The sequence below is a fragment of the Schistocerca americana genome, chromosome 6 (genome assembly GCF_021461395.2).
Source record: "Schistocerca americana isolate TAMUIC-IGC-003095 chromosome 6, iqSchAmer2.1, whole genome shotgun sequence".
NCBI classification, from domain to species: domain Eukaryota; kingdom Metazoa; phylum Arthropoda; class Insecta; order Orthoptera; family Acrididae; genus Schistocerca; species Schistocerca americana.
In genome coordinates, this window is record NC_060124.1 from 322,464,000 (window position 1) to 322,484,809 (window position 20,810).

The 20,810-nt window shown below is 43.3% G+C and overlaps 1 protein-coding gene across 6 annotated transcripts in view; it reads left to right on the forward strand.

Moving 5' to 3' along the window:
• The window catches only part of LOC124619921 (uncharacterized protein T19C3.4), a 284,127-nt gene that overhangs the window by 134,768 nt on the left and 128,549 nt on the right, over positions 1-20,810 (forward strand). For all 6 annotated transcript variants that reach the window (XM_047146561.1, XM_047146562.1, XM_047146559.1 and 3 more), the window contains 2 exons: positions 17,895-17,974; positions 18,050-18,170. In XM_047146561.1, coding sequence (XP_047002517.1) covers positions 17,895-17,974; positions 18,050-18,170 — 201 coding nt within the window. The remainder of the gene's footprint in view (positions 1-17,894; positions 17,975-18,049; positions 18,171-20,810) is intronic.

The window sequence follows — 20,810 nt, forward strand, 5'->3', positions numbered from 1 at the left end:
CAGCAAACGGAGTGTAAAGTGAGTTTGCAACAAGAGAACCAGAGTTAGCTATGAAGCTTAATTTCCAGTATACTAAGGTACTGCTTACAGTCCTGCATAACTTTCATTATTTTAATTATTTGGAATTAATCGTAGCAATACCAACGCATTTTCACTAGCGTTTACTAACAACGGATGGAGGGGCAGGGCTCTCTTTGATATTAAAAATAAAATAAAAAAGTAACTTATTCTAGAATACAGTATTTTCAATGGTGGACATAAAGTAAACGCCACCCCCCCTCCCACTCCCCGTTAATATTACTAGGGTTAATAACGGAAACCGTTTGCAGGCCTGAAGCCGCTGTTTGGCAATTATTTTAGCTTTTAAATTCAATTTCACTGATGTTACCATAACCTTCCTTCCGGAAAAACCCAGTTATGTCGCATGTCGCTCTGATTCCTGATTTTTATTGAAATTGATGTTAGTTTTATGGCAGAATATAACAGAATTCTAATGGTGTAGCGGGATTAGTGGTTGTAGCGTGTTTTATTACTGGAACAATTTTTGTGGACATATTGCTGGGTGTGCGATACTTGTCACATCTACCTGTCCACACCGCTCTCTGCCGTCTGGTTAACAATTTTTTGTTGACGGACTCACATAGTCCTGTCTGTGTTCTTCTCTACTGTGGCTGTCGCTATGTCATCACCTCTTCCAAACCTTTCCCATTATTCTGGTTCGTGATAATATTAAATATAGAAGGCAGTCATATACACACTAAAACAAAAACCCACAAGTATATTGTTGTAAATAAAAATTATGCCGCGATCCACAGATTTTTGTTTTTTATGTCAGTGATCCATTCTTGGGTAGCGTCGATATAAGTAGGAATCATGGGATCTAGCGTAGCGCCATGCATGTTAATGATAGGCATACAATTAAGTAGATATTTTCCACGCGTTAGCGTGTGTACCAACTGTTATGACTGTTTTCCAAATTTTCCCACAAGGTTTTACATCTATTGCTTCTAGAATCCGGCTGTTGAGAAGTGACTTGTTACATTCTCGAATTTCCGTCTCTGTAATGGGTTCCTTTTTCGTCCCCAAGCGACTTACGGCTTTTAAAGAAAACCATTACCGCACATTTGCTTTGCTATTTAGATGTTTGACTTACATCTGGATTATTTCGAGCTGAGAGCTCATTTTCAGAGCAGGCGCTGAATTTGTTGTGTGGAGCGAATATACGAGGGGCGTTCAGTAAGTAATGCTACACTTTTTTCTTGAAAGCAGGTTGATTTTATTCAGGATTCCAATAGACCATGTTATTGCCCACTCTTTTGGCCACAAAACGCTGTTTTTTAACATAATCTCTGTTCTCTGCGACGGCCTTACTCCACCTTACCGGGAGGGCCTATGTACCTGCAAGATACCACTCTACTGGTCGGCGTCGGAGCCAACGTCTTAATGCATCAGTAACCTCGTCATCCACGTATTGCTTCCCGCGGAGTGCATTCTTCATTGGACCAAACAGATGGCAGTCGGAAGGAGCGAGATCCCGGGCTGTAGGGTGAATGAAGAACAACAGTCCTGTGTAGTTCTTTGAGCTTCTCTCGAATGCGCAGGCTTCTGTGAGGCCTTGCGTTTGCATTTTTGTGGCGACGAACACGGTGCAGTTTTTTCTTCAGTTTCGCAGCTGTGTGCGGCCTGCTGGCACGCGGGAGATCGGACGGGTTTGCGCGGCCTTGTTGCGAAGACGACACGCCTCGCCCAGCGACTCACCGCGCTTTTGTTCACTGTCAGGTCTCCGTAGGCATTCTGCAAGCGCATATGAATATCTGCGATGCTTTGGTTTTCCGCCAAAAGAAACTCAATGACAGCTCTCCGGCTGGAATGCTCCTCTGTTATAGACGGTATTTTGAAGGCTACGTATAGCGCTGCCACCAATCGGAATTTGATAAAACTATAGGCGCTGAAGCGGGAATAATCCACGATGTGCCACAACAGTCAGCATTTTTCAACATAAATTGGCCAAAAAAAGTGTTGCACTACTTATTGTATGCCCCCTCGTGTTAGTTGCTTGTGATGGCCATTTTGTGCAGCAAGTATATAAAAAATAATTCATAAAGGGGACGCCTTTGCGTACCGCGACATTGTTTAATTTCACAGGAGCGTTTTGAATCTGTAAGGAGGACCTCTTCGTCTGATAATATATTTGCATGCTGTGTTTCCTGTCACGCGATCGCAGGTTTAAAGACGCTTTGCCACTTCGCTTACGAAAACTCAAATATCCCGTTTTCTTGGTTACCCGACCGTGCGCTGTGTGTACTATGTGGCGTGAACATTGTACCAGTGATCTGACAGTTAGTTCAGATGGACAACATTTCAATTATGACGATTTTGCTGGAAGAACACTGCATGTGTTTTGGAAAGATAAATAAGGTTGAAAACGGCACTTTGAGCTTCTTCATGCTCTTATATTCGTTCTTCTTGTCATGGTTTTTGCTTTTCAACATTTTGTGACTGGGGAAACTGTCGACCTGGTGTGAAAGTTGACATCGCGCTGCACTCGGCAGCACTACATAGCCCGGTGAGTGGTTGGGTGGGCGCGGGCGGCGACCGCTTGCTGCTTCTGGCCAGTCCACGTCCCCCAACTCCACGGTAGTTTATAACATTTTTGTGCTGAAAGCTATTTCCTCGTCATAAAATCCTTTAAGCGTCGATTATTAAAGGAAGAGAGGACTGATGACCTAGCTGTTGAGACCCTTGTAATCCCCTGAGTCAAGCAAGAGTAATGGGCTTTAGTCGATTTTAACCAGGTGATTGTGATGGTATTAGATTAGAAAATGAGATACTAAAAGCAGTTGATTTTTGCTACTTGGGTAGCAAAATAACTGACGATGGCTGATGTAGAGAGAATATAAAGCGAAGACTGGCAATAGCAAGAACCGCATTTCTGAAAAAGTGGAATTTGCTAACACTGAATATAAATTTAAGTCTTAGGAAGTCTTTTTTTTTTTTTTCTTTTTTTTTTTTTGAAAGCTTTTGTATGGCATGTAGCCTAGTACTGAAGTGAAACGTGGACGATAAGGAACTCAAGACAGTAGGAGAATAGATTTTGAAATGCGGTGCTATAGAAGAATGCAGACGGTTAGACGGATAACTGATGAGGAGGTACTGAGTCGAATTGCAGGACAAAGAAATGTGTGGCAAAACATGTCTAAAAAGGTGGTATAGAGCGTGAGGCATCAAGGAACAGTAAATTTCGTTATGGACGGAAGTGTGGAGGGGGTAAAAATTGTAGAGAGAGAGAGAGAGAGAGAGAGAGAGAGAGAGAGAGAGAGAGAGAGAGAGACCAAAACTCGAATACACTAAACGGGTTCAAATGAACATTGGCTGCAGTCGTTATGCAGGGATGAAGAGGTTTGCAGAAAATGGACTAGCGCGGAGAGGTGCATCAAACTAGGCTTCGGAATGACGACGACGACAATCAAGAATTACAGACAAACTAGGAACTAGGTGAAATTGAAATTGCAGTCGGCGATTTCTTATAGTTTTTAGTTATCATCATCTCGGTGCAACTTTCATGGCGCACGCACGCGGTCCTTCCTTCGCGAATGCCCATCCTACGCGGAGAGGATGGCGGTTTAGACTCCCGTCCAGCCATCAGATATAGTTTTTTTGTTAAATTTCGTCATTTATAACAATACTTTTTAACTATTTATTGAAAATCACGGAAGTAATTCAGCCGCAGGATTCCTCCTGGTGGCCTGATTCCACCTACAATAAAATCACGTATTTCTAGGCTCGTATCCTATAAAACTATTTAGAGAAAAGGACTCTTTCTTACTGATACCAATGTTGCACTTTTGGCAATCTGTAGCCTACACTGGTCGCGGAGCATAAAACACTTCGCGGATGGTTTACGCGACTGAGCGAGGTGGCGCAATGCTAAGACACTAGACTTGCATTCTGAAGGATAGCGGTTTAGACCCCCGTCCAGCCATCAGATTTAGATTTTTTGTGAAATTTCCTTAAATTGCGTCAGAAGAATGACGGGATATGGTTTCTTTCAAAAGGACACGCCCGAGCCCCGAATCCTTTTCCTATTCCAAGATTATGCATGTATCGCTGATGACCACATCATCGATGCGACGTTAAACCCCAAATTTCGTTGCTTTTCGATATAAACGAGACTGCTACATGTTAGAATAATAGTTTAGTCAATCCCTAACCACATCCAAGGCGGGCACTTGTAAAGTGCAGATTGTTAAACACACATTCACTACGATTATGCAGTCAACTTGAAGTGTAGCATTTAAAATAAAGGTCTCGTGTACTGCGAATTCGTGCATTTGCCTGGAACTAGGGCGATGGCAAAGAGGAAGCGCCTCTTCGGGCTCTTGTAACCACCCTCATTGCCCCCAAGGCCACGTCTTGTCGCGACTTGCAACCGTCGCCATCGGGAGAGCGCTCATCTCAACTCGAGACAGGGCTTATTCGCTGCCTTTAAATTTAACGGAGAAAGTTGTTCACACGACAATACGCCGCAACGATTACAGGGACAGCTCCTATTAAAACGCCTCCGAAAAGATTCAGATATCGTCATACCAAAGAAATGCGTCGCTATAGTGCTGATGAACAGAATTTTATTTAATCGTGTCAGAAACACACACTCTAGCTTACAAGTTATACAAAATGTTCCAAAACATGGCACTATAAGCATTACAATTAAATGCAGCGTGACCAGTATGCAGCAACTTCGCATGCTTCCTTGGTGGTATCGATGACATCCTGTGGCGTGCATGACGTTGGCCATAGACTGCAGACAAGATGATGCCTCGTTGTCTGTTGTTCACCACATTCACATGCTGTGGAATCGCATGCAAATCCCCACTTTTTCAAGTTGGTCTTCGTTCTTCCAACTCCAGAACGCAGGCTGTTCAGGGTCTTCCATATTGACCGACTTTCTTCGTGACCTGATGGGAGGCTTTCGGTCGGGATCATCCACCATGCAAGGTGGCTGGATCTGGAACGTCATGAGTTGACTCTGAAGTTCAAAGGTCGTTCAGTGAGGCTTTCAGTTGAATGGAGAAAGCTTTTCCTAGACTTGAGCCTTGGTACTGCTGGCTGATTCCCGTGTATTGCGTGGGTCTTCAGATTCAATCAATGCCTTAGACTTTTTCAGTCTGGATGCACATTCAGGACGGATGTCTGGAGGTGGGATGAACGGGATGAGAGCAGCTCTTGGATTTCCTCTCTTAATATTCTGCAGCAAACGTAAGGAGACTGCCTTACCTCGTCAGCCATACGAAGGATAGTTTTTAAAATATTATCCCGACAGAGGGTAAAAAAATTAAGCTGAGACCACTGTAAAGCAGACGATGTCTCGTCAGAAATTCACTGTGCTGTATATGATGGTCATATACTTAAACATCCGTAAACCCGAGTGAACTGAGGGCTTCTACAATGCCGAAGTTCGATCATAACTGACATGACTGGTACACGTTGTAGACGGATGGTTCCAAAATGTGTGTCTTTGAGCGAGCCTCATTTTTTGACGATGGAACAGGAGAGTGGACAATCTTTCCTGTTGCCTACTGAAGCGTCGATGTTAACTGCGTAGTAGCACGCCATTTATGAAGCTATCCTTACATACTCGACTTAAAAGTAAAGGTCCTAGTATTGACTGACTTGATGAATGTCGTACATTCTCTTTGAGGGCAGCTGAAGACGAAACTTTAATCCTTTGGCACACGATATGCTGCGAAGCACAGTCGAGCGAAGGAGGTGCGTCAACAGATTCACTTTCAGTTGATACTGGGACATGCTGAAATAAGGGACAACGAACGTGCAGATAAACTGACAAAACTGGTGCAGTATGTACTTCCCACCCACATACCCCTACCATACCGTGTTTTTCTAGTAGGCTCTCCAGACAAGCAAAAACTTAATGGACAAAGTAAGTGGACATAGGCCGCAATATCAAAGGCACATGGTGTTGGGCGATTCAGCAACAAATTCCACTCCAACCTCGGTTTCTCAGCTTGGCGCTCACGAGAAGAGAGATTGTTACTCTTACGACTAAGTGCAGATTATATGAATACCAGTAAAACGAGACATCTGTTACAGTTCATTCATTTTTCAAATTGTTACTTCTGCCCCATTGACGATGACATTGTACACATATTCATAGATTGTGATGAATACCATCGTCTATACAATATTTAAAAAAATTACGGCCTATTTTCCTCTTGGGATAGCTCTTGATTCCATGAATAAGTCCATTGCCAAATGTATTTGCCCACCATGGGGCTCACCACTCGTTGGTGAGTGCGTATTTGACTACCACGGGGCCCCAGTCTTTGCAGAATTGCTTCCTCTTTCTATGCTACAAATGTACACTTAAGTTATCTCTTCACTTCTCTGACTTTCTATCAGATGGTCATGGTTTTGCAGACCCTGCTTGGGCTTGGTTCACGATTTCGGCCTTGATTTCTAGTTTTATTCCTGGTGCAACTTCACCTTCCATTAACGATTATATGGTCCCCATTATTGGGTTTGGCCTGCCGTCTTTTCCATATTTTACAGAAGAGCGTGTCGTGCAGGGTAGGTCGCTCACTGTGGTGTATGCTTTGCCTCTGTGCCCTTTCACCCTGTCACCCTTCCTTCTTGTCGTCACAGTACACCCAAAGCCCAGCATGGTAGCCATCCCGTTGTGGGACTGGGGTCATCAAGTACCTGCACAGTGTTAGCCCTTTGACCACGCAGGGATCGCGCTGTTGGTGCCTGTGCTGCACACTCCCCCTGTATGCCATGGAGTGTGTGCTTGTCATGACTGGGGCTTGGGGATTCCCAGCAGTGGCTTATTGGCCAGGTACCCATTGGCGTGGCGGGGTGGCGCCTATGGGGAGAGCCCCCACTCACAGTGGGGGGGAAACAAGGCATGTAGTGGTCACACGGCCCCAACAGTATCTTCAAATGGCAAGGTCTCATATGGTGCAACAAAGTACAATCCCACCACATTCCCTCCCCTTGCCACAATGTGGGAGGAGTGCATGACAAAATGACAAGGAGCAAAATCCTCCCCCCCAATACGTCGTCTATACCAGGACTGATGGGGATATCTTTTCGGCCACAAAGCCTTTATTTTTTGTGGAATACATTGAGGACAGATACAGACAAGTGGCAGTCATCTCTAAGATGAAGAGCAGTACCCTCCTCATTAAAATATCAACTTCTGCCTCGTCACAGGTGCTGCTCTCATGCGAAAAGTTGGGTGAGATTCCGTGACTGTCACTCCCCACAAGTTTCTCAAAATAGTCCAGGGTGTCATCTTTCACGGTGATGTTCTTCTGCAAACTGGCGGTGAACTACAGACCAACTTACAGCGACAGTATGTGGGGACCAAGAGATAACAGAATTTGTACTGGGGTCTTCATCTTGGCTTTTGAGTGTGATACATTGCCTGAGGTCAAGGTGATGGTCTACCAGTGTGGCGTGAAACCATATGTTCCTCCTTGTGTGAGATGCTTCAGCTGTATGAAGTTCGGACATACGTCTTCCTGTTTCACTGCTACATCTGCTTGCAGGGATTGTGGATGTCCACTGCCTGTGAACATTCCTTGTGACCCTCAACCCATCCATGTAGACTGTGGCTAGCTCCACTATCCCTGCTCGCCAGATCGCTCCTTTTTTAAGCGTGAGAAGAAAATCCATGAGTATAAAACCCTGGATCACATATCAAGAGTTCAGAAAAAATATGAGCATCTCAATCCCAGACAACTTAGCCTACAGCTGCAATGTCGTCACCTTCTCTGTCCACAATACCTTCGTCTGTTGGGCCTTGTGCATTGGGCCCTCAGAGTCGTCCACTGATACATGTCCCCAGGGGGTTGGGGGCCCCTCTAGTGCTTCCACTTCGGGAGCATTGGCTCCGCACCTGCTGGGGCACTGATTCCTATCCCCCTGCCAGAGGTCCCTCATCCTCCATATTCTCTAGCTAGGAAGAGATCCCTTGGGATTCTTCCTTCCATGGTTCCTACTAGCTCACAGCCAGACACCAGCAAGTGGCTGAAGGAACAACAGGCTGCTGGCTGTCGGACTGCTCATTCTTTCTCTGTCCCTGAAACAAATTCAGGGAAACTTTGAGTTGTTGTCTTCTGAGGAGGAGGAGGACGACAAAAAAAAAAAAACTCCTCTAAGGCAAAGGAAACCACCACACATTTACTCCTTCTGTGCCCAAGGTGGAGGTCCTGGTGGCCCCTGAGACACCATATCTCCCCAGGGAATGTGCCACAGAACCTGTACCAGTCAATGCCCTGACGTCTCAACTGGTGGCAGTACATGACCCTCGGCCATAACTTGTCCCCCCACAGTTTCATGCCCCCACAGTATTCAGACAATCGTATCCTCCAGTGGAATTATAAAAGATTTCTTTTTCATTGCCTGGCTAAGCTACTGTAGCTTTTAAGCACATACCTTGCATTTTGTATTGCCCTACAGGAAACATGGTTTCCAGCAATTCAAACCCCAGCCCTTTGTGGCTACCAAGATTATTTTAATAATCATACCGACTACGAAAGGGTGTTGGGTGGAGTTTTTACATATATGATGGACTCTATCTAGAGTAATATTTTGCCTATTGATATGCTTTTGGAGGCTGTGGCTGTTCAGGAATGGGACCTTAGGATTTTACCATCTGTAATGTTTAACTCCTTCCTGATGACGTCGTGTCCCAGGGTTTGTTGTCTGCATTGCTCTCTCAGCTCCCCTCAATGATCCCTGGCCATGGAAAAGACATCAAAACTTTACTGTCGCAGCTTTATCTTCGCCTATTGAACTCTGGTGCCCCCACACACATCAATGTGGCACCATGAACCTTTTCAGCCACTGAGATCTCCTTTTGCAGTCCTCGCCATCTGCCATTTATCCACTGGAGGGTCCACGATGACCTGTGTGGTAATGACTACTTCCTGATCTTCCTGTCCCTCCCTCAGTGTTGCTCCCTGGACACCCGCCCAGAAGGGTTCTCCATAACACTGACTGGGATGGGTTCACTTCTGCTGTTGTCCTTAGCTCCCCATCGAATGGCGGTATCGATGTGGCAGTTCTGCATTCAGTAGCAACCATTCTTTTGGCAGCCAACCAAGTCAGCCCTTCTTCCTCAGGATCCTCCTCATTGGAAGATGGTAACCTGGTGGACTCCAGAGATCGCTGCAGCGATTAGAGATCTGAAGGGGTGTCTCCAATGTCATAAGGCACACCCTTCACTGGAGCATCTCACTGCCTTTAAAGGGCTCTGTGCCCCTGTTTGCTTACCTAAAAAAAAAAAACAAAAAAAATGAAAGAATCCTGGGAACAGTACGTTTCCACCGTTAGGTCACATAACTAAAGATCAGACAACTCTATGGCTTCCAGTCCCCTGCAGGTGATGAAGTATTTCCTTAGATGGTGCCGTTTATACTGATCCAGAAGCTGTCACCAAGCATTTGCTGAACATTATGCTTGCACATCTTTGTTTAACTACCACCCTGCCTTTCGGCTCATAAAACAGTGGGAGGAGTGAATGTACTTACCTACATCTACATCCATACTCCGCAAGCCGTGCAATGCTACATTCAGTGAATGGCAACTCTCCAGTGCCCTTGCCCATTGCCTTGATAGGGCCCCAGGGCCAGACCACATCCACAATCAAATTCTGAAAAATCCCTCAATGGGTTGTCAGCGTCACATCCTTGCCCTTTTTGATTGGATCTGGAAAGAGGGGGAGTACCCATCTCATTGGCGAGAAAGTAAATTATTTCTAGTACGGAAACTGGGAAAGAACCCCCTTGAGATGGACAGTTATCGACCAATCAGCCTTACCAACATTCTCTGTAAATTGCTCAATGGTGAGCAGACGGCTGTGTTGGCTCCTTGAGTCTAGGGCCCTTTTTGTTGCCCTTCAGGGCGGTTTTCACAAAGGCCGCTGCGCTGCTTACAATTTTGTTCACCTGTAGTTCACCATTGGGATGGCCTTTGTATGTTGTCACCACCTCATCACTGTCTTTTTCGATGTACAGGAGGCTCATGACACGACATGGTGTCATCACATCATTACTACATTACGTGAGTGGGGTCTCTGGAGTCCACTCCCGGTTTTTGTCAAGAACTTCCTGTCGCACTGTATGTTCCAGTTTCAGGCGAGTGGTTTACTAAATACCCCCATGTCCAAGAGAATGGGGTCCTGCAGCGGTCTGTACTGGGTGTCCCCCTCTTTATGGTGGCAGCTGCGGGATCTTCGATATCACCCTTCTTATATGACAACCATTTGTGCTTTTATTATTGCACCTCCTGTTTGGTTGTTATTGAGCGTCACTTACAGGGCGCCATACGAAAGGCACAATTGGGCTCTCACTCATGGCTTTCAGGTTTCAGCCGCGAAGACCTATGTCGTGCACTTCTGTTGCTGTCATACTGCCCACCCACACCCAGAGCTTTACCTAGAGGATCATGTGGTGGCGACATCTCAATAGATTTCGCTGCCTCAGTGACATTACTTGAGGTACAGATCATTCTAGCCTTCTGTGGCTCTATAAAACCCTGATTCATTGCTTTCTTAACTGGGGAGTCTTGTCTATGGTTCTGCATCACCTACAGCATTGCAGATACTGGACCCCATTAATCATTTTGGGGTCTCACTTGTAACAGGAGCCTTCCAAACTAGCCCTGTTAACAGCCTACTAGCCTAGGCTGGAGTCCCTCCATTACCTATCAGGCACTAACAATAGCTTCTGAATTATGCTATACATGTTCATAGCTTCCCTGAACATCCCAACTACCATGTAATTTTCCCTGGAAGAGAGATGCAACTTCCACAGCAGTGACCCAGAACTGGGTTTGCAGCTGCTGCCTGCCTCCAGTGTCGCTGTTCAGAACTGCAACTTCCTGCTGTCGCCTCTGGTGAGGGAGACATCGCATCTGGCCCTCATGAGTTCTACCCCAACCTTGGATTTGTCTCGAAGTATCCTTTGGTCCCAGAAGTTCCATTGATCCCACAATTTTTTGCCGCCTATTCTTGGCTGTTCCTGAGAAGTACCTGGGTTTGGAAGTGATATTCACTGATCGCTCAACAATTAACGAATGAACAGGCTTTGCATACACACACACATGATGCTGTGAACTCCACTTTCTGCCAAATGGCTGCAATGTCTTCACTGCTGAATTGATGGGCATTACATTAGTCCTTAGCTATGTTTGTTCTTGCACTGGCAGGAATATTCTAATCTGTAGTGACTCCTTTAGCAGCCTTCAGGCTATAGACCAGTGTTACTTTCCTCATCCACTGGTTACAGCTGTCCAGGCCCTTGTCTCTGACCTTCATCAAGCTGGGCAGCCAATCGTTTACGTTTGGACCCCAGTCTTGTTAGAATTTTGGGAAATGAATGAGCTGATGGGCTGGCCAGCAGGATGCCGAGTCTGGAAATGGCAGTCCCATAATTGGACATTTGCTTGTTTATACGTCATCAATTCCTGGAAGTGTGGTACTCAGATTGGTCTGCCCTGATCTCCCCAAAAAAATGGACCATTAAGGAGACCACAACCACATGGCAGTCTGCCTTGCATGTTCCTTGCAGGAAATCCACTGTCCTCTGTAGACTCCACATTGGCCACAGTTCGCTGAATGATGGCCAGGTTCTCACACATGAGGATCACCCTCACTGCCAATGTAGAGCCCGCATGCCAGTAGCCCACTTACTCATAGACTGCCCTAATTTGGCTGCTTTGAGGAAGCATCTTAATCTTCCTGACACACTACCTCTGGTGCTAGCAGACAATGGCAACTTGGCTGATCTGGTGTTAAGTTTTGACTGTGAAGGTTGTTTCCATTCATCTCTGTAAGGTAGGGCTTTTTGGTGTCATTGAGTGTCTATGGGGTTGGTGGGGGCACCCTTGTCCAGCTCCATCACCCTCCCTCCACCTGCCCCACCCCCTGCCCCTCCTGGGATCCCTTGGAGGCCCTTGCTAGGTGGTCTTTACCTGGGCTCTAACCTTTCCACCTTTTTGTTCTCTTTATCCTTTATTTGTAGGGTTTGCCTTTTGCCGCCTCCTTTTGACGGCTAGTCCTGTTTGACATTTAATATGTGAAGGGACTGATGACCTTGCAGTTTAGTCCCTTTCATTCCAAACCCTGAGCCATGTTCATTCTTGAACCGGTGAGACATTCTTAATCAGCAGTGACTTTCTGAGTAGTCTTCAGCCTGTTGATCATTTCTACCCACGACATCCATTTGTTCCGACTGTCCAGGATCTTCTTTATGACCGCCATCAAGCTGGATGGTTGGTAATCTGTTAATGGACTCCAGATCGTGTTGGAATCCCAGGGAAAGTACATACTGACCGGTTGGCAAAGTTGGCTACCAGGAAGCCGACTCTGGAGATGGGGGTATTGGAAACAGGCATTTGTTTGACTGTGTCAGTTATTGGCCTGGAATATGGATTGATGTCCCTGGATTGATGTGCCCTGGTTCCTGTGGACAAACTGCGAGTAATAAAGAGTATCACAGCCTTGTGACATTCTCCTATTCCTTCTACTCACAGGCAGTCAACCATTGTTGGCTTTGCTTTTGCCACAGTTGGCTTACCCACAGCCACATCCTGTGATGTGAAGATCCACCTCATTTTGGTGGCATCAATCTGATGGTGGCTCACATTTTACTTGATTGTTCCAATTTGTTTGTCTTACAGCAGAACCTTAAACTTCCTGACAGGCTATGCATAAGTGGCTAATCTGGTTTTATGTTGTACCTTTGAATGTGGACTCTGCTTCTCTCTCTGAGGTAGGCCACATTGGTCTCGTCACCTGCTTCGACCCAGGGGGCCCATGGCTGCCCTTCCCCGGTGGTTTGGCCTGCCTCCTGCCCTTCCAACTTTTACACATCTGTTTACTGCCTCAATGTCGTCATTCTGTCCTGAGTTTTTATCACCTGGTCAGTAATGAGGGTAAGGAAATGCTGATCAAATGCAGAGGGTGTGTCATCCATTACCTAATATGTTTCGGGTCCTAAAATTGCTTTGTGGGCACAGCATCTCACCCATCTTATAACCCTCTTACCTCTTTCTCAGTTCTGCTTGCTTCTGTCTCTTGGATTTATTGATTCTCAGTTGCAATTCTTGTCATTCCTTTCTGAGGACTCTTCCCGACTTAACGTTTATAGGATGGGAAGGGACTGATGACTTCATAGTTAGCCTGCTTTAACCTCATCAGTTCAATCTAATCCAATCCATTGTTCCTCAGCTGCAGTTGACATGTAGAATGCTGGAGGACTGCACTGGTAAGATGGGATTTTGTCCTTAGAATGAGGGACACCATTCATGATTCAGAGAGGTTTGAGAGATTTTTTATAGGGTGCTTCAGGAGGAATAGTAAATAAATGATAAAACATCCCATATAATGTGTAGGCCTATCCAGTTTTTATTGGTTACAGAGATACAGCTGGTTACAGACAGCAGTTTTCATTCCATGTGTTACTCTTAGATTGTTTACTGACTTATTTTTGTTTTGAAGTTGTTTGAGTTTACATAGTTGAATTTTTCTACTGTGATTGCAATTTGTTAACCAGTTTTGCTGTATTTCTTTAATCATGCCCATATATTTACAAATGCTGTGTGTGTCAGCATGGTATTTGTGTGTGGGATTTGTGATAGAAATGCTGCAGCTGCCTGCAGATGATGTTGTTGGCAATTTTCTAGCTACTGAGTATCAGATTAAAGTGTGTTTACTAATGTTTTCACTGGACTGAGAGACTGGTGCAGTGCCAAACATTCATGTTTCACTTAAATGTGCAAATGAACAGTGTATGGATAAAGTAAGTCATAATTCAGCTCATACAATGTAGTCCTTCAACAAGCAAGCACTGAATTTCACTGTGTTGGTTTCCCACATACAAGAATGTAACTGACATTACATACGCAAGACCTCTATCCTTATCATTTATAGAGGGTTCAACATCTTCAAGGAGGAGAGGAAGGTAGATGATTGGTATTTAGTGGATACTTGCAAATTGTCAAGTAAACCTACTAATATTGTTTACAAAAGAAGACAGCTTCACTTGTGACGGTATCAGTTAAACCTGTAAAACACATCAGTTACCCGATGGAAATGCTCTTGCCTTTGTGGACACACAGTTTCAAGAAAACTTTGCTGTAACTGCGTGATGTGGTATGACCGGCAGTCAGTTGATTCGGCCTGTTGGATTACTGTTTGTCCTACAGGATCCCATTACCTAGTCTTTCTAGCATCCAGGAGCATCTGTCATGTGACAGGTCATCTTCATATAACATTCCACAGAATATAAATGTGTAGAAATGGTCACATTTCTTGGCCATAAATGTCCCTGGACCTTGCTTATTTAGATACTTGTCTGTGGGAATGTTTCAAGATGAACTCTACAAAGAAAATGTAAACCCAAGAGATTAAAGAACAGAAAGATGACCTCAGGAGAGCTACACATGGTGTTATCAAGAGAATTTGAAAATGCATTGAAGTCAGAGTTGGTATTTATGAAAATAAACTTTGAACTTAACCATTTTCTTCCACATAACACCGTCTGTGAACATTTGTTGACATTGCACTAACAACTGTACCTCTATAACCGATAAAAATGTGGTACCTTCTGTGCAATGTTGTATTCGTATTAGTCTGTATCACCACTACTTACAATGTTTACCATTCCTCCTGAAACAACCTGCAGTGTAGGAGAGATTATATTGCTTACTTCACCAATGCCTAAAAGTACCAAAATTTTTCAAGTAATTAAACAGCTAGAGATGGAGTACTGACTGCTCCTGTCTGCTGCAGTTTATGCTATTATCTAGTGAATGGTCTGCAGATAGTTGTATAGCCTAAAAATCTGTGAAGTCCTCTTATTTGGCTGTCTTGGTTTCCGACTGCCTGTAAGTGTGTCAAGACTGGCAACAGAGATTTATTAAACTTTTCATTTCCAGCGTCTGTACTGAGGCTCACAATGTGCTGCTTGACACCTAATGGCAGGTCCTTTCGGTGTGACATTTGTACAGTTGGCATCATTAGGAACAAGCAATTGTACAGTGCATTTTCCACAATTGCCATCAAGCAACATAGGTGTGTGTGTGTGTGTGTGTGTGTGTGTGTGTGTGTGTGTGTGTGTGTGTGTGTGTGTGTGTTTTACAAGCAATGGAATTTAAGCCATATTAATTTAGTCGAGGTAGGGTGAAGTAGGTTATGTAACCTGTCAAGAGTTTTTTAAAAATGAGTTTTAGTAATGTTTCAGTGAGTTTCATAAATTTGTTTTCATTATTCACAGGTCCAAGTAGAGGTATGATCTTATTTGCTCTAGCAAACTTGATTTTTACTTTTTTAATAGATGTATACTAAGTTGTGGATGCTCAAGACAGCTTTGTAACACCTATTGATAAAAAGTACAAGCTATGTCTGGTGTTTGTTAAATGGAAAGTTATTCATATAGCAATGAATATGGATGGTCCAAAACTATAAGATGGTGGGACTGGAGTAATGATTTTTCCTAAGCATTAACCTTTGTCTCCACTGCATTGTTTAAATTGTACTACTTTTTGTTATCTAGTGATTACTCTGATATTACCGAACATGAGAGATATTTTGTTGTATTGCCTTTGCAACATAAGTCATTGTTTTGCAATATTCTACACACAGCGATCAGCAAATAAAATAAAAATGCATGTAATTTTGGCGATTGTATCTAAGATAAACCAGAAAGGTTTCCTAACACTAAGATAAAATATAGGGATTAATTTTTAGCATTTTTATTTACAAATATAATAAACTTCAGGGCTTTTTGTGTAAGTGCTTTGTGTGGTTGATGGAACTTAGTGTGAATGCCTTTCCTAATGTTTTCACCCTGGCATTGCACCATTATTGAGAATCTCCGTTGCTGCCTTTTCCATCATTGATGAGGATGTGATTCACTGCGAAAAGATTTGTCCTCTTCCAAGTGTGTCGAGGTACATGAGACACTCATATTAAGGGTGCGAGTGTGTGTCCTCAGGTTGATTATGGAGCAGATATGTCTTCCCGGACATTGGTGGTAACTGAAGACTGCTGTCTCCCCACCCCACCCCACCCCACCCCCCGCACACTGCAACTACCCACTCATCCACCTAAGGGGGAAGATACATAGAATTTCTGAGATAGCATCAAAAGTATGGATCAGATCAGTTATTATGTGTTCATCACAAAATTTAGTCATTTATGAAAGACCACCATGATAGAATTTATCAGTGCTTCGAATAGATCACAAATATTAATGATTGATAATACTTTGTTGTTAAACAGTAGTAATATTTGATGATTAAATGTATAAAATGGTATACCTAGATAAGCTACCCGTCAGGAACCCAGTATAATGTATTAGCCAAAAGTTTCTTTTTACTTGTGATACTAGTCTTTACGGTATTACTTCTCGAATATCCACAGGAAGAGGCAGTATACTTTGCAATAAGTATCATCCAGTTCACTCACTGACATGATGTTCAATAGTGGCATCTGTGCTAATGAAGTATTACGTATGTGCTTAACTTAGTAAGCCAGAGCATCTCTTCAGAACTTGCTTTGAAATTCCATCACACCATGTGACCTTTTTCTTTTGAGAATTATAACATTTCTGTTAATTTTGGAAAAGAATGTCTGTGCCATGCCTAGCAGCTTAAATTTTGGTTGAATAACTTTTGAATATACCACTTGCTTCTTCATCTATCAGACCATAGTTTTTCTGCAACATTTGGAAAATGACTGTTAAAAAAGTTAAATTTGTAAATCATTCATTTTAGTGATTCTGTTGCAGTGGCTCTGGTTGTCCTCTCTGTTTATTCCAATTATTTTATTAGAATTGTTAATTTATTTCATGGCAGGCAGATTTCCTTGGTATATTGCAATAATTGTTGAATGCCAGAAATTTAGAATTTGCTTTATGGCAGTTTTATAAATTTCCCTGTCTCATTTATGATATATTTTTAACCTTTCCAATCTTTTACTTTTTATACCGAAATTTAGAACATTGGTGTAGGAAAGCTGTTTGGAATATTGATAAATTTGTTGAGAAATGCATTAGCATCTGTTTCCTTACATGCCTTTTCCTGTTCTATACCTTGTATGTGATTCTTAGCACCATCCAAAAATCTCTCTTTTTTTTGCATGAGAATTTCTCAGACTTTTGTGGTTTTTGGGGTGCTTCGTTTTCGCAAAGTGTTCACCAGAGCCAGGCATAGTATTAGCAGTTGAGTACAATCTAAATTTTTTCACCATGGGCATTGTCTACAAAAATGGTATCATTAAATCCACCTGCTGCCGTGGAGAAGGGTATTGTAGCACCAGAGTTATTTTTTCCAACTTTTTTGTGTCATAATATTTTAGCGTACCTGTTTAAAATGCCCACAAACTGGTTACTCTTTAGTCTTGTCTGGCATAGCATAAGTAAAAAATGAATTTAGATGTCTCATAAATTTGAGTCTGTACACTGTTACGGCTATAATAAATTTATTCTTCAATAACTGCTCACATTCTTGTACTCCTATGTTCAGATATACATAATAAAGTGCTTCAGTTTTGTCTTCAGCTTTTACTAACATGGTGGTTCCCCATATTATGTATATTAAATGTCTTTATCCCCATGCTTGGTGGTACAAAGAAAATTTTTGTTTTCAAAACTCTTACACATAAAAGAAGCTGGCTTGTTTTTTCAGCCATCTAATATTCTGATGAAACAAACAGATTTAATTTTAATGATAAATGCAATATATTATGTGAACTTAATCTGTTATGAATTTTGTCTTCATTTTTCATTGACTATTATCATTGTTTGTTGTTTAGATTATTTACGTTCTCATTTAATCGTGCTAATAATCTCCATCTACTTCTCTAGGTTAAGTGGATGATGTACTGGATTGTATTTGCCCTGTTCAGCTGTGCCGAAACTTTCACTGACGTCTTCCTGAGTTTCTGGTAAGCGTATGATTCCATTGTAGTGATTGTTGCCACAGTAATTAACTTTTGAACAAACATATCTTTGTTCCTCAGGTTTCCATTTTATTATGAGATCAAGATCCTGTTGGTTCTGTGGCTGCTCTCACCTGCCACTAAGGGATCCAGTATACTATACCGCAAATTTGTGCATCCAATGCTCAGCAGGCGTGAGCAGGTAAGTCTTGGTTGTGAATGCCTTTTGTATTGTTTTATTTTGTACTAGCCTTCTCCCCATGACTTTGGCTGCATATGCATTCAGATATGTTGTGCACACCTCATCTCTTTGGTCACCTCCCCCGCCCCCCCCCCTCCCGTTTAACTCCTCAGTCCTGTCTCTCTGACCACATCTTCCTACCCCCCACCCCCATCCCAATTCATATCATCCTCTCCCTCCTGCCTCCTTATCTCTACCAATCATCTCCTCCGGCCTTCTGAATCTTCCTCCAGCCATGCCCATCTGCAAATGTAGCCCCTGCACAACAGGTCAGTGAACCAGGCTGATGCTACTCCCTGTCATGTAGGCAGCCTATAAAGCAGGAGCGTAAAAATGTTTTTACTCATATCGCCATTCCTATTGGAGCTAGGTGGTTATAAAATCGACAGTGATGATATGATGGTGCACAAATAGAACTTAACAAGTATCAAATTTGTTTGTGCAGAGGTTTGAGGGGAGGCCCCGGATTACAACATACTGCACACCCAAAAGAGAACAGTATTTTGCTGTAACCGCAAGCCTAATCTTCAGTGGAAATGCAATTTAGAAAATAAAGTGTTAAGTTCAAAACTTTATCAACATTTGGGAAGTGAAACGACTATTTTTCATCGATTAGAAAACATTCTGCCCTCCTAGAGGGCTCACAACCCTTTTATGAGTATGTATGTGGTGAAAACAGGATCCCGAACAACTACAGTATTTCATTTCCTGTGCTGCAGTCTACTCTCTGACTCTGTTTACTCAGAATTGGTCTGTAGAACAGATTCCCCGTTGACAGCCTAACTTGTTTGTGAAACATCAGCATTTTAGCCATTCTGTGGTGGAGACTAGTCAGGTACCCATATGGTTGTAGCCTTCCTGACTATTTAGGGAATTCACTATTGATTCCTGGTCTGTTACCTCTGTGTACCCGTGTGTGATGAGGAGTTAGGGGGCATTGGGACTCCAGGCAGTGGTCATCAAACCATGTGGCCATTACTCTGGCTAAGTGGTGTCTGTGGGGAGAGCCCTTGATTGGATTAGGTGGCATCAAGGTGGGTGTCTTGCACATTGAAAAGACCTAGCTGTCAGTCAGTTGCCATGAGAGTCCAGCAGTGTCTTCAGACAGAACTGAATACTTCATTGCAAATTATTACAGAACTTACCTTCCTTAGGTTTGTCGTGGATGGAAAGCAAACTGTATACACTTACTCTTATCAGTTCCTGGCTTGCAGCTGGACTGATGGAGGGTCCTTTTTAGCTACTAAGTCATGTTCTTTGTTCAGAATATTGAATATGTATGTTGAGAGATCTCTTCCCTGAGTAAGTTATGAAATGGTTTGGTCTTAATTAACACAGCGAATCCTACCCAGTCCTGAGTGTTACTCTGTTAAAAAAAAAAAAAAAAAAAAAAAAAAGTGAGTGTGACATACCTGTTACTGTAACACCCCATTAGTGTTTGAAGTGGTACAAGGCTTAGTGTTTCACTGGGGATTAGCACTGCACTGTGGTCAGGAATCAATTGGAAAAACTGAATAAGTGTGGGGTCCACTGTTGTGTACATACAGGCCTGCCAGACGACAAGGTTGACACCGGAATATTCTCCCTCATTTTTGGGGGAGACTTTGCTTCCCTACTGAGTCAAACTCTTGCGATACCATTTTGATGTGCAGATACATTTCCCATCCCCAATATGGTGCTTTAAATTTCAACCCTTGGGCCATACATCTTCCCATTGTACGAACAATCCAGTTTGTGGAGACTGGTCGGCTGCTTGATGAAAACTCATTGTGTGAGTAATTATCCTTCTGTGTCGGTTGCAGAGACAGTTGCCCTCCCCAATCCCTGAAGTGCTGATCCCCTAATTAAGGAATTTAAATCCCAGGAACTTAACGTCATCAGTGGTGTCTCATATTTTGAAGCTTGAAAAAATAAAAAGTTTATACCCTGGCCTAATGCCATTGACTTTGGCCGTTACTGTGGCCAGGAAATTAGCAGTATGTAAATTATTTACTCACTCCTTTCCCTTAATGTCAGCCCCTGATGGTTCTGGAAGTCGGTTAACCCATGGGAGAGACAGGTCATCTCCTTTAATAGTTTGTGCAATACCATCTTGAGAACCCTGATTTTTTTGCACCCAGCTGGAGAAGTATCACATGACTTCACTGAGTGTACCCTCTCCATGAAAATCCACAGACCACTGATGTGATCTGAAGGAATGATGGAGTGAGAATTCAAGTGCTGACCACTCCTCTTCAGCTCCAACCCCATAGTGGAAGGGCAGATACGTTTTCACGAGAGTCCTATCTCTGTAAAGTAGTTAATGAGAAAATGAAGAAATCTTTGGATATTACAGTCACCTGCCAGATCTACAGCAACTAATGTCATTCTGTTCCACTATTTATCATACTCTCACGTGTGTGTGTGTGTGTGTGTGTGTGTGTGTGTGTGTGTGTGTGTGTGTGTGTGTGTGTGTGTGTGTTAAATCTTATGGGACTTAACTGCTAAGGTAATCAGTCCCTAAGCTTACACACTACTTAACCTAAATTATCCTAAGGACAAACACACACACCCATGCCCGAGGGGGAACTTGGACCTCCGCCGGGACCAGCTGCACAGTCC